Genomic DNA, 14862 nt, shown 5'->3' on the forward strand with positions numbered 1-14862 from the left:
CCGTATAATGTAAACACAAAATCTTATGTTAGATGTGATTAATCGCAATTAATCGATTTGACGGCACAATTTTTTTTAAAACATTTTGCCTATTCTGCAAACGGTATGTAAACTTTTGAGCACAACTCTAAAATCTCTTCTGTGCACATTTTGGTCTCTTACATGTTATTTCATTTAGAATGAACAAACAGATTTTTGGGATTGATTTTGTAATGACCTTTGTGTGGGATGTTTCTGACGTTCTTTCAGAAATAAACTTTTCTGAAGCCTTATGATTGTTTCTGTAAACAGATGAAGTTTCTGCTCCCAGAAACCAGTTTAAAACAAAGTTTGACTGTTTGGAGTAACCCTAAAACATTCGTTCTCCTTCAGCCCATTTCATGGTATACGTGACTTTGTGTGGCATTCGCTGCACGTGACTTCCTTTTCCAATTAAATCCATGTCACACTGCGTGTTTGAGCTTGTAATTTCGGAACAGATCTGGCTAACAAACTTAACCATGAAAGAACTGCACTCCCTGTCCATTATCAGTTTTTCTCTTTAAATATCTCTCTCACTCAGATGTGTTTGTTGTGTAGTGTCTGTCAGGGCTGATTCAGTGGTTAGTGAAGGTTATCTTCTCAGAGATGGAAACATACACATATTTGGTTCAGTGGCTGACACAGACTAGTAAACAGGAAACTCTTGTTATTTTGAGCACTTCATTATATTTTTTTTCCTTTACACCACCAAAATTCCATGATGCATTCTTAACTGTTGTAAAATCATAATGAGTATTAGATGTTTATGTTCCTTAAGAAAATGGTAATAAATACTGAGTAAAAGCACCATTGCAGTGCTGTGAATGGTTGAAAGGGTGTTTCTAAGAGGTTGCTTAAGTGTTCTGATAGTGTTTTTACCAGATTGCTATGTGGTAGCTAGGGTGTTCTGGGTGGTTTCTAGGTAGTTGTTTCTACCCCAAGTGAAAATAGTTGATCTGATATTTTGTTCTCTTGGGCTATGTTCACACTGTCAGTCCAAATCCGAATATTTGTGTGTCTGACTGGAATCTCTAAACTAATCACTCCCCACACAGTGTAGGCCTATCACATCTGTATAGATCTGATTTGTGTGTCCCGTGGTGCTCTTTCGTTTTCTGGAATATCTGCATTGGTTTCTGTGGCAATAACGTAGCATTTGTAGGCAGGCTATACGACCAAAACAACAACAACCGCAATTTACATTTATTTACAACATGACAATATGTATCCACCACACTTGAACTACTACGTCTTCTGTTCTGAGGCAGCGACAGAAAAGTATGGTATGTGCGGCTTTAAATTCTGTTCTGTCGTCTCCATCGATCTCAAAACATGTCGTCTCGGTTAGTAAGGTAACCTTGGTTCACTGAGAGTAGGGAATGAGTATTGTGTAAGTAGCTTACGCTATGGGAAAACTAATTTTCTCGAGAATATTGAAGGCAAATTTTTTAAACGCAGTGCAGCTGCACAGCAGACATACAGCTGAGCGCCTTAGCTCACTCATTGGCTGTGCTGCGGTAACTGTGAAAACCTATGGCGACTCGGCTAAGATGCGCAAACCAATCATGACGCTTCCCGCCCGCGCGCGTCAGAGCCCACCAGACTGGGCGTGGCTTATAGCTATATAAGCCCCCATTTCGCCATAGAATTCAGGTTAAATCGACTGAAGCGATCCCCCTAATCAAAGCACAGTAGCACGGCAAGTTACACAATACTTGTTCCCTACTCTCAGGGAACCGAGGTTAAATTAGTAACCGAGACGTTCCCTTTCGAGAGGTCTCTCGTATTGCGCAAGTAGCTTACGCTATGGGAACCCCTTTCAAAACGCTGTGTGTGCGGAAGTTAAAAACTTCACCCAAGCGCCCGAGGATCATTGAAGAGTAAAGTTCTTGATAGAGTCCTAATAAAGGCCAGATCAGTAATGAGCCTCATATAGGAAAAGAATAGGAATGGGCCTTATAAAGGGCCATTCTCCTTCTTATATGGTATATAGAACCGTAGTTCATGTTTACCCAAGAGCAGACAGACGTCGGGCCTTATAATTGTGAAAATGTGCTTAACACATTATTCAAACGGAAAGAACCCTTGCTTGCAAAGCAAGAACTTCCAGATTATAAAACCTCATAAATGTGGACGGTGAGGCCCATCCTGCCGCCGCACAAATATCTTCAATTGGTATTCCTCTCGACCATGCCTACGACGAGGCCATGCCTCTCGTGGAATGAGCTTTGATGCCTATCGGACAACAGAGGCCTTTAGACTCATAAGCCAGCGAGATAGCATCAACTATCCAGCTTGACAGTCTCTGCTTCGTGACCGCAAAACCTCCTCAAAACCTGGTGTGGCCTCCGAAGCATACGAAGAGCTGTTCTGACTGCCTGAAGGGGGGTGAACTCTCCAAATAGACTCTGAGAGCCCTCATAGAGCAGAGTAGGTTCGCATCTCTTTCGTCTTCTGAATAAGGAAGAGCTGACATCGAAATTACCTGCGCTCTTAACGGAGTTGAGAGCACTTTAGAAACATACCCGTGCCTTAGCTTAAGGATGACTCTGTAGTCGTTGGGCCCGAATTCAAGGCAGGAAGCGCTCCCTGAGAGTGCTTGCAAATCACCCACTTGCTTGACTGATGCCAGTGCTAGCAAGAGTAGTTCAACACTCGCACTCCCCGTTGTCTCAGGGGGGCGAGAGCTGCGCCCATGCTCTTCATAAACGTACGAGGTGCTGGGGACAACCCGAATGGTAGGACTGTGTACTGATAAGCCTGGCCCTCGAAGGCGAATCTCAAGAATGGCCTGTGATGGGGTGCCATCTGAATGTGAAAGTAAGCATCTTTCAGATCCACTGAGAAAAAACAATCCCCCGGGCGAATTTGCGCAAGGATTTGTTTGGTTGTTAGCATTCTGAACGGGCACGTCATAAGCGCTTTGTTCAGGTGTCTGAGATCTAAGATGGGCCTGAGGCCACCATCTCTCTTTGGAACGAGGAAATATCGACTGTAAAAGCCCAACTTGCTTAGTGATAAGGGGACTGGCTCTACAGCCCCTTTCACTAACAGTTTTGACACTTCGGTGCGAAGGACGTGAGCCACGTCGTTTCTCACCGATGTCTCGACCACAGATAGAAAGTGCGGGGATCTGCGAGCAAACTGTAGTGAGTAGCCTCGTTTTATTATGTTCAACACCCATTTTGATATTTAGGGGATGGCTTCCCAGGCCTTGGCCCGCATAGCTAGGGGTTGAATGAAGTTGGGGATGGGCCACTTTATGATAGGGACCTGGCCACCCAGTTGTTTTGTGTTTGTGATGCTGTGTGAACAGTGCTTACGTGCAGGGGTGCGTACTTCATAGTGAGCACACAACCTACATTCAATGCATTTCCAGTGCGAGCTGGGGGAAAAACTGACACTGTGGAAACAGTGTTTATGTGTAGGGGTGCATACTTCATAGTGGGCACACAATCTACATTAGTACATCAGATCTTTTTGGAGGTTGGTCCGGCCTCGGCGGGACTCAAACACTCTCTTTTCCTTTCTGTCACCGTGGCTAGGAAGGCTTCCGAGGCTCCGGGTCCAACACAATCTTGGGCCGGGGTCCCCGTGGCTCTGGTTCGTCTATGGAGGAAGTGACGCATAGTCTCCGACGCTTTCTGAGCCTTGGTGTAACATTTGACTGGTTGGCCGAACAGACCGGTGGTGGAGATAGAGGAGTCCAGAAAAGCTGCCGTATCTGCATCCATCACCTCTGTTAAGTTCAACCAAAGATGACGTTCAAGCACCGTCAAGTTCGCCATGCACCTACCAATCACCTGGGCGGTTGATTCGAGGGGAGGAATCGCTTTGTACCCCTTTTCCACAGCGCTGTCGACGGTCAAGAGCGTTGGTCTAGTCGTGCGGTCTAGTCGTGCACTTCTGGAAAGAAGGGGGTTGGTCTCTGCTGAGGGGCCTGTCGGCGACCCTGCAGGAACCATTCGTCCAGCCTGTTGCACGTGGGCTCCTCAGGCGAAGACCACTCGAGCCCAAGATCTTCAACGCCCTTAGTTAACACAAGGAGAGGCTCTGTGTCAAAGCTGGTTCTCACTTCGTTCATGCTGGCTTGTGTTGAGGGCGCGGGATCAGTCATGGTTCCCACCCATTCCTCGCATTCAGATGCAGCGAGAGAAACGCTGTCATCCTTCTCATCTTCCTCGTCTGATCCCCCAAAAGAGACGAGACCGGCCGCTTGCTGAGAGGGGCGCTGGTCCGCCTGAGTAAACAGGACCGGTGAAGCCGTTTCTCTGTGAGGGAGCGAGGCACGCGGGGACTGGGCTGGCGTGTTGCTCACTCGTGTTCTTCCGCTCTGGCATCCTCTGTGTCGCGATGCTTTTTCTTGCGCTGCTCGATCAGAGGAAAAGGTGGAGCGGGAGGCGCGGGGTCGTCGTGGGCGATGGCCAGACTAGACCACAGGGTGGAGAACGCCATTTCATCACACTCCGGGCAGCCGCTCTTAGAGAGTGCAGCTTCCGCGCGTGGTCACGGCCCAGACAGGAAGCTCAGAGGATGTGACTATCTCTGCTGAAGGGAGGGCCTCTGCACGAGGTGCAGGTGACCCGAGGCATTTGAAACAACGTCTGGTAATTTGCTCTTTTAGAAAGTGAGTCGCAACTGCGAACACACTAGCTTTTAAAGGATATAGCGTGCCGGATGGCACAGCAGAACAGCGGGCTGAAGGCAGCATCCAGTTGAAAACAGGGAGCCGGCATCCTCAGAGCTGCTTAGCAGGTTGCTTGTTCCGCTGAACGCTTTTCGACGGCGGCGAGGCTTTTCATCTGGAGGTCAGCGAAGTGAAAACTTGCTGAAGGAGATTAAATCTGAATTCTATGGCGAAATGGGGGCTTATATAGCTATAAGCCACGCCCATTCTGGCGGGCTCTTGGCGCGTGGGCACGAATCGTCCTGACTGGTTTGTGCATCCTACCCAACTCGCCATAGGTTCGTGCATTTGCAGCAGCACAGCCAATGAGTGAGCTAAGGCGCTCAGCTGTATGTCGCTGTGCAGCTGCACTGCGTTTTAAAAATGTGGCTTCAATTTTCTCGAGAAAAGGAGTTTTCCCATAGCGTAAGCTACTTGCGCAATACGAGAGACCTCTCGAAAGGGAACTCAGTTATATTGTCATTTTCTGCTCGTCCGACTTTCGCAACGACTTTCAGCATGTTTCCTAAAACAACGTCTGACATATTAACGTTTTACGTGGCATGAGAAAGAGATATAAATCAGGCAAAATCCGATTATAGCGGTCAGACGGAAACGGATTTCCAGAAATGCTATTTAAACAGGATTTCAAACCACATATGAAGGTAGCTCAAAACGGAAGGTAGCTCAAAATCTCATTTCATGATTTTCATCGAATTTATTTATGTATTTATTTATTTTTGTCTTTCACACCTGCTATGATCAGATTCTAATCGGAAATTGTAGTCCGATCTCATGAAAGTGCGTATTTATCCAACAAATGTTATTTCTCGTGCCATTTATATGCCAAAAATAGTTTTTGCGTCTATATGATATGCAGTTTTTGCACTTTATGGTGTGTAATACGCATGCACTCCCCACCCCTCATCCTACCCAAGGGGTTTTCAGTGCGTAGCAAATGCATGCAAAAAACATTTTTGGCGTATAAATGGCACGAGTAATGAAATTTGTTGTATAGTTACGCACTTTCATGAGATTGTGTTGGATATTAACAAAAATCGGATCTGGACTGACAGTAAATAGCCATTGTAAAATAACAGCAGATCTCTCCTTATCAAGACACATGATTTGAGGAATCTTTCATGCACTGCAAAGTTTTTGATTCATTAAATGTTAGACGTTTTAAAAAAGTAACTTTGAAAAGTGGCAAGCACCTCTAATAAATGTATACTAATTGTAGTATTTTGGTCAAAACTTTGGTTACTATTGTTTTTAAGGGCGTTTTGTGTAGGCCTAGGCTTGAGTCTCCAGGATTGTGCCTACATGTATTTGTCGAAGATATTTATTTATTTATCTGTTAATTTATCTTAATTTTTTTTCCTTTGTTTATAATTATTTGATTTATAATGTATTGAATAATTATTGTTTGTAATATGTAATGTGTTTTATTTGACATGCAGTATGTTATATTGACATATTTTTCTCTACAGGATATGAGAAGACATGTGATGATGACTTTACTGGACACAGAACAATCTTACGTTGACGCTCTGCGCACACTCACTCAGGTATGAAACACCCACAAACATTCATGTAGCTGTCTAAATGAATAAAATAGACTCCTATTAGTCTTATTTAAAACTAATAATAATGACTACAGGCTGGTTTTCACAAATGAGGACATATTCAAAGGAAGGTTTACTACTGGGCACAGTTTTTGTGGACAGTAAATGCACATACATAATCAACACATCAAACATAATGGTCAAACTACATAAGTTGCATAACATTTTTCATAAAAATGAAGAAAAGCCCTTTATCATAAAGTGTTTGCTATTTGTGTTTATCCATCAACCTTTTAATATTATTCTTAATATCATAAATCATTTGCAGACCTTGAATAAATACCAGAACTGAACAACAACGTAATGATAATGATCTCGCTGTAAGAGCGAGAGCGGAAGCTGCATACTGAGTTTAATAAGCAAAAGAGAGAAACAATCTCTCCTGACTTCACAATCTCTGTAATCTCTCCTGACTCATCACAACCAATTCCAGCAGCTGCATCCGTTGCTCTGGCAACAAGGTGAGCGAGCAGCAGGCAACGCACCTCCAAAATGGCCCCCATTACTGAGCAATTCTCACCAGCATTTATACTTTCATTCTGTGTTAAAGGAAACAGTTTATCTTTGTGGGTAAATGATTGCGTTCCAGTCAACATCATTACGTGTAAACGGTGTGCAGAGGGTCAACCGTGGTTGGCTGAGCAAACAATGAGAGAGACGCACAAGCACAAGTTTATCACCTTAAAGTGATGATGGGGAGATCTAGAGGAAGGTGTGGAGAGGTGCATGATGGACGGATGACAGACGAGAGCGGTTTATCATGGCAACAGTGTGTCTCCGGGCACGTTTTAGGGCGTTTGAGGTGCTGCAAGCGCATTGGCCAGATGTGCGCTACTCAAAACATCTAACCTGAGATAAACACACTGTGTTGGTATGTTTTTTTTGGAGACGTACTATCGTATTAACATGCTTTTTTGGCATTGGTAATACCAAGGTATTTTTTGAAGTACAATGTGAATATCATAGTATATGATGTTACCATCTTATACATCACTGTACCATGGTAATACAAAAGTCTATTTTGTATGTTTTTGTATGTATTCAGGGATATTTTGTTTGTCGGTAAGTAGGGTTAGGTATTTTTTATTTTATTTTAGTGATTCCAATTCTGCTTATCGATTCCGATTCTTATAAGGTAAAAGCATTTTGAAGACAAGTAAACCGAAATAAAAAAAAGAACAAATAAACAAATTAGCAAAAGCACACAAAAAATACAACTAAAGAAAGTTCAGGTACAGAAATTGCAATCAAATGTAAAATAACACTGCATAGTGTTCTTTTTATAAATAAAGCTTAGATTATTCCTTATTAAAGTTACAAGAGTCAAGATCAGTGAGTGATTTTATTTTTCTTTTGTTCTTTAATTAACGTTAATTACACAGACTACAGCAGGTTTATTAGGCTGCTGTCGCTTTAAAAGCTCATGCAGGATCCAATATACTGTTACACATGCATTTTCTTTCTCAACTGTTTATGTTCCCTTAAGACAAAAAAACTGTTTACGAGAATATTTTGACATAGTTTTGTGTGTATTTGTGTGTTTAAGCACAAGAAGATGCCTATAATGACTCAATTCAGTATCGCGCACTAAATGAGAGGCGGCTGTGTGTGCGCAAAGAAAGCAGCGTGCCGCACAAGTGCTGAATTGAGTTCTCTTTCCCGTCTTCTTGCTCTTGAAAATGGTTTGAAATCACATTAAAATGCACACACAGGAATGGAAGTTTTAATTTTATTAAAAGTATCCAATTCTTGACCTTAAGTGTCCGATTCCAAAATTGGAATTTTCGATCTCCAACCAAATTGGTCAGTTTTTTAAAAGTCAAATTGGACCCTTCTTACACATATCTGGTATTACTTCATTGTCATTTAGGATATAGTTATGAAATGCCTTTCTAGTCTGAATTTTCAATTTTTATTATTTTATGATTTATATTTATGATACATATAGAATAAGAATAGCACTAATATAGTGCTAATAAGAATAATATAGCACTAAGAACAAACAAAAATCTATACGTATTTCTATCTTTTTTAATGTTCTGTTACCCATTAATACGTCATTTTATGGAAGTAAAATGGGTTACAAATGACAATTAATGTTGACTAATTCAAATGAAAAAAACAAATGAGACAGAAGTTTGGTTTTTAAAAAATCCTGGTTTTGTGACCGTAAAGACAGAGGAGCAGAATGTTTATCTGTATTTGATGTGATACAGTTTACATCCCAAAGGGGGAGTCACGCATTTCCTTTAATCAAAGTCTGTCCCAGACCACCACATGCAAACACAAAAACATGCATATATTCTGTCATTTATTAATGCGTATTCATTATCATTGTATATTCCTTTATCATTCTTGATTCATATTATTTTTTATTGAATATTCCTTTATATTTATTAATGCATATTCATTATTATTGCATTTTCCTTTAAATGTATTCATGCATATTTATTGCAAATTCCTTTATATTTAGTTATGGATATTCATTATAATTGCATATTCTTTTATATTTATTATTGCATATCCAGTTCATGGTCTAAGTATGTCAAACACACTTAAATGTTAACATTTGTTTACACAGTTTAGTGGTTTTAACTAGACAGCATTTTTAATTTCAGCAATTAATGCCGTAATGCACTGTGATGGAAATGTCGATTGTATTTTATTCAGTACTAAAAAGTAAAAATTGTTCCATGTAGATAAAACTATTGATTTCCTCTGTCTCTCTCTGTTGTTGTGGTATCAGGGCTACATGAAGCCCCTCAAGCACCCGGAGAACTCCCCGCTCTGTGACCCGTCCCTGGTAGACGAGATGTTTTACCAGATCCCTGAGATTCTAGAACATCATGAGCAGTTCCTGGAGCAGGTGCTGGACTGTGTCAACCAGTGGCATGACAAACAGACTATCGGACATGTGCTCATTCAGTCGGTGAGAACCTAATCCCAGTTTTATTACTTTTTGCACCGTGTTGTATGTGAGAATAGCATCCCAAATCATAGTAGGTTATGTTGAAAATACTACACCAGAAATTCTTGTAATTGTAATTCTTGTACATTTTCAGATGGATTTTCTAATATAGATCTGTGTATGAGGAGGATTAATGCTTTGTTCTTATTTGCATACTATCTGTCCCAAGTAGTATGCATAATTAGAACGAGTGTTCCCTGAATTAAATTATATTGATAATTGAAAGCTTATATAGGGCCCTATGGTTTCCGCAATGAATTTGTCAAAATTTGAATGAATAAATCAAAAGTAGGGTCATGGACTTAAATGGCGATGTGGCCAAAAAGACTGATATTGAAATATGTCTGCATGTTCTCCAGAGTTGCTCTAAAAGTCACTTTACCAGTTAAATGCCCAGTGAAATACATACTTTAAGTGCCTAGTAGAAGTGTGCAGCCATGGATTTTTATTTTTTTTTGGTTTATAACATTGTTTGCTTAAACGTCCCATGTAATTTTACAGCCGTTAAGGCCTGTCAAATTTAGTTTTTTTCTCTGGTTCAGAAATAGCTTATGAACAAATTGGATAAAATTGGCCATAATCAATAGAAATCATAATAGTCTACCCAGTACCCACTATATTTAATGTATACACTATACATTAACACAGCATGTCTTATTTTGATGGTTTTCTTCATCTTCTGTGATTGGCCTCTCATTAGCGTTACTAACACATGGGTGGTTCAGTTAGCCAGCGATCCGCTCAGAGAGTGTGTGAACGCTAGGCTGGAGCCACTCTGCCCCGGTCGTCTGCTCTCGGAAAGTACTGACAGAAGTGTTGACATCTAGCAGGTGTTTGTTTTCCATACTAAAGGGATGACGTGCACGTTGTAGGCTTATTAGTTGACATGGTCGCCATACTGTCTAAACCCACTGGTCTTTCATTGTTAGGGTCTAGGCTGTCATGATGCTGGTGCCGTCCTGTCTCTGACACATACACACACACACGCACACACACAATTTCTCCTGCTGCTAGGTCTTCGTCTCATCCTAAGTGCCATCTCTGAAAGTTTTTTTTCATGTTCTTTTGAAGGAATTTTTTTTTTTTTCAGCAAGGACGCATTAAATTTATCAAAAGTGACAGTAAAGACATTTATAAAATTACAAAAGATTTCTATTTCAAATAAATTGTTCTTTTGAGGCAATAAAACCCATCCTGAATATCTGTTTGGAAGATTTTTGAGAACTGAATATTTGCTTTGAAACGATGTGAAAATCATCCTGCCCACTCATTCACATAAAACAATATATTGATTTAAAATTTGTAAGGCATGTTTTGTGTTAGAAAGGTCATATGTGAGGATGCGTGAATGATCATGAATATTGATGCATTTCACACCTGGAAAGACAATGAATCTTTCCACTAATGGCCCTGTGGAATGGGACTGTGAGGGAACTAGATGAAGGAATGTGAGGAGATTAAAAGAATGGCTTTTTTGATTGTTTGAATTTTATTTACTATACAACATTATCTATCTATCTATCTATCTATGTGTGTATATATATATATATATATATATATTAGAGGTGGGCATAGATTAATTTTTTTAATCTAGATTAATCTCACTGGAATCTTGGAATTAATCTAGATTAAAATGGCTCATTTGAATTCTGCCGAAGGCATTCAGAATATGTGTGCTAACCAAATAATGACTAAAAGTAAGTCTTTGAGAATAGTTCGCCTCGCGTAGGGTTGTGAATTTCTGCCAAAAATGCCATTCGACAATAGAGGAGCAAAAGTCGAATATCGTTAAAAAAAAATAATAAAATAAAATAAATAAATAAAACGCACAATTACAATGACAGAAAGGGAGGCCAATTTCATCTTTAGCGATTTGTCATCAAACAAACTGTTTAATTAATTGAACAAGTAACATGTTTTCGTCATGTTAGACGAAAAGAAGTCCATGTCATGTTAGACATGGAAGAAGAAAAAAACAATAAGCACGACGCAGCTACAGTCCGTTTTTGCATCGCCAAACCAGATGCTCGTTAGATCAAAAAATAATGTCATATGTCATAATGATTTTATGTGAACCTGCCTTTACCGGCAATAGCCTCCTCCTTTTTAAACAAATTAGTTTCAATCAATGTAAACTATTCGTGTGACTATGCCCCTGCGCAATACACACACATTACCGCGGGATGGCGGGTGTTCATTTCATAAACTGTAATGGTAGCTTATTTAATCTGTTAACCTTTGCCAGTGCGCCGACGCTCTGAAGCGTTTTTTTTTTTTTTTTTGTAGCCTATAAATTAATGTATATGTCCAACGGATAATGTCATACTTTTTAGTAGTGCTATCGTGGCGTAATAATCTGTTTGGTTGTAAAATGTATTACCTGAATGAAATGAAATCGAATGTATCGTCCTGTGGAATCATTCATTCACAGACAGTTTACGAAGATGTTCAACTAATAAAGATCTTCATCGCTGGCAAAAATATGATGCATTTGCAGATTTGCTTTCACTAGACTAAACTGTAGCTCTTGATGTTCTTAAATCTTCCTGTTACGACTCCATGTCGAGTGTGATTGAACGCGCTTCAGACGATTCAGTGCGTGAGGAACTGAACAGAACTGATTCGCGAACCGATTTAGACAGATCTGCCAACTTGTTTGATGAAGTCTTTGAACAGAATCGACCCAAAAGAGTGATTCATTTGTAAATTGAGCATCGCTCATGCCCATAAAAAAGATACAGCGCGCTTGGAATAAACTCATTTAACAGGATGTAAAGTAACGAGAGGAACGTCGCCCAACGTAACATGTAAAAGTATACACCTTGTGTCCCTGACAGGAAAATACCCTGCTGCGCGATTTCCGCGAAAATATAACGATATTCGAAAAAGCTATTTTATGATCCCAACCCAACTGTGAGAATAGATTAACGGCGATATTTTTTTTATCGCCCGATAAGAGTCTCACGTTAACGCCGATAACGGCCCACCACTAATATATATATACACTCACCTGACGAATTATTAGCAACACCTGTTCAATTTCTCATTAATGCAATTATCTAATCAACCAATCAAATGGCAGTTGCTTCAATGCATTTAGGGGTGTGGTCCTGGTCAAGACAATCTCCTGAACTCCAAACTGAATCTCAGAATTGGAAAGAAAGGTGATTTAAGCGATTTTGATCGTGGCATGGTTGTTGGTGTCAGACGGGCCGGTCTGAGTATTTCACAATCTGCTCAGTTACTGTAATTTTCACGCACAACCATTTCTAGGGTTTACAACGAATGGTGTAAAAAGGGAAAAACATCCAGTTTGTGGCAGTCTTGTGGGTGAAAATGACTTGTTGATGCTATAGCTCAGAGGAGAATGGGTCGACTGATTCAAGCTGATAGAAGAGCAACTTTGACTGAAATAACCACTCGTTACAACCGAGGTATGCAGCAAAGCATTTGTGAAGCCACAACACGCACAACCTTGAGGCGGATGGGCTACAACAGCAGAAGACCCCACCGGGTACCACTCATCTCCACTACAAATAGGAAAAAGAGGCTACAATTTGCAAGAGCTCACCAAAATTGGACAGTTGAAGACTGGAAAAATGTTGCCTGGTCTGATGAGTCTTGATTTCTGTTGAGACATTCAGATGGTAGTCAGTCAGAATTTGGCGTAAACAGAATGAGAACATGGATCCATCATGCCTTGTGACCACTATGCAGGCTGGTGGTGATGGTGTAATGGTGTAGGGGATGTTTTCTTGGTACACTTTAGGCCCCTTAGTGCCAATTGGGCATCATTTAAATGCTACAGCCTACCTGAGCATGTCCATCCTCTGATGGCTACTTCCAGCAGGATAATGCACCATATCACAAAGCTCGAATCATTTCAAATTGGTTTCTTGAACATGACAATGAGTTCACTGTACCAAAATGCCTAATAATCCTTTAGGTGAGTGTATATGAATGACAAAAATATCAAATGACAAAAAAGCACATTATTGAGCACACTGATCTATACACAGACACCTTTGTGCCATTCCTGAAACAGTTCTTGTTCAACATACCTTGCATTTCCAATGTGTTTGCCATGCACTGATGAAAAAACTGCCCTGGTGTCAATAGTAAGTGATGGAGCTTATTTTACCATGTTCATGTAGAAAATCAGTCCAGTGAATTTGAACAGCCTCCTGATGTTGGTGCAACGCTCTCAGAAAAAAAAAAACAGTTCGAAGAGACTTGTGTGAAAGTTTGAGTCTGCTGGAAACATCAATGGCATCTGGTCCCTGTAAAAAGAAACAACAAGACAACTGTGAACATGCTGATAGGGCTGCACGATTTGGGGAAAAAAATGTTTGATCTGATTTTTCTAGTTAAAATTTTGCTTTGCGATTTTAAAATTCACAAAAAAATGATAAAGAACACCAGGTTTGTTTTGCCTACTTGCATGGCACCATAATTTTGGCACACAAATTTGGTGCTTCTAGATCAGTATGACAATAATTATGATTATTATTAGTAGTAGTACTAAATAAAAATAAGAATTATTGGGAACACTTTACAATAAGGTCTCATTCGTTAACATTAGGTAATGCATTAACTAACTTGAACTAACAATGAGTAAAACATTTATTACAGTATTTATTAATCTTTGTTAATGTTAGTTAATAAAAAATACAGTCGTTCATTGTTTTTTCATATTGATTTACAGTGCATTTACTAATGTTAGCAAATTTAGTAAATGCTGTAGATGTATTGTTCATTTTTAGTTCGTTAACTAAAGCAAACTAATGTTGACTAATGAAACCTTATTGTAAAGTATTACCAAATTATTATAATAACACTATTTTGTTCACTTTTTTTTTACAGTATTAAGAAAAAATATAAATACTATTTATATTTGCCTTGGTGAGCATAAGAGACTTCTTCAAAAACATAAAAAATCTTACCAACTCCAACTTTGGAACTGTATTTTACTGTACTTTCCCACCACTTTTGGTGCATTGTGTAATTATGCTGATTGGGATGCAGCCTAACATTTGTTCAAAGTAAGGTGAAGGTCTGTTCTCTCTGTAGGAATGCTAAGTGTCTCAGTGTTGGGCTTTAATCTGTCTGACCCTCTGCCCCGGTTTGGAGAAATACGCCTCACGACCGCTAGTTACACGTTGTTTAGACACTCCTGTCAGATTCACATTCGCACATCAAATGCAGGATTTTTATGGGCTCTGTCTAAATTAATCGCAAACTGACAAACTTCGATAGTTAGCAGTCGGATCCGCTGCTCGTTTAGACACCACAATTCTGTTTTAAGGCTTTAGGGCTGTACTGAACCCTGTGCATTTAAGTCTCAGGCCTGGTTAAGATAGTTGTCTCAGACGGGGCCTTAGATGAAGACAGGAGTCGGCCTTAGATAAATTAGGACATTTAAGTAGCTTTATAAACATAAAAACATTACTGCTCTGCATCTTCAGACAAAACAATGGTACTGATATATTTTAAGATATACCAGTGTGTGTTGCTTTGAGTTAAGACAGCTTAACAATGCATTTTAGTCTGGGACTAGGCTTAAGCCTGGTCTGCGAGACCAG

The 14862-nt window shown here is 40.0% G+C and overlaps 1 protein-coding gene and 1 long non-coding RNA gene across 3 annotated transcripts in view; one reads left to right on the plus strand and one right to left on the minus strand.

The window, feature by feature from the left end:
* LOC143696964 (uncharacterized) overlaps positions 1-14862 on the minus strand; it is a 466435-nt gene that overhangs the window by 355276 nt on the left and 96297 nt on the right. The gene's annotated exons all lie outside the window — the stretch shown is intronic.
* Positions 1-14862, plus strand: part of arhgef17 (Rho guanine nucleotide exchange factor (GEF) 17) — a 103735-nt gene that overhangs the window by 61782 nt on the left and 27091 nt on the right. For both annotated transcript variants that reach the window (XM_077193887.1, XM_077193888.1), the window contains exons 3-4: positions 6178-6255; positions 9059-9241. In XM_077193887.1, the coding sequence (XP_077050002.1) occupies positions 6178-6255; positions 9059-9241 (261 nt within the window). The remainder of the gene's footprint in view (positions 1-6177; positions 6256-9058; positions 9242-14862) is intronic.

Source organism: Siphateles boraxobius, unplaced genomic scaffold, assembly GCF_051911475.1.
Source record: "Siphateles boraxobius isolate OS27281-9 unplaced genomic scaffold, OSU_SipBor_1 31, whole genome shotgun sequence".
NCBI lineage: Eukaryota > Metazoa > Chordata > Actinopteri > Cypriniformes > Leuciscidae > Siphateles > Siphateles boraxobius.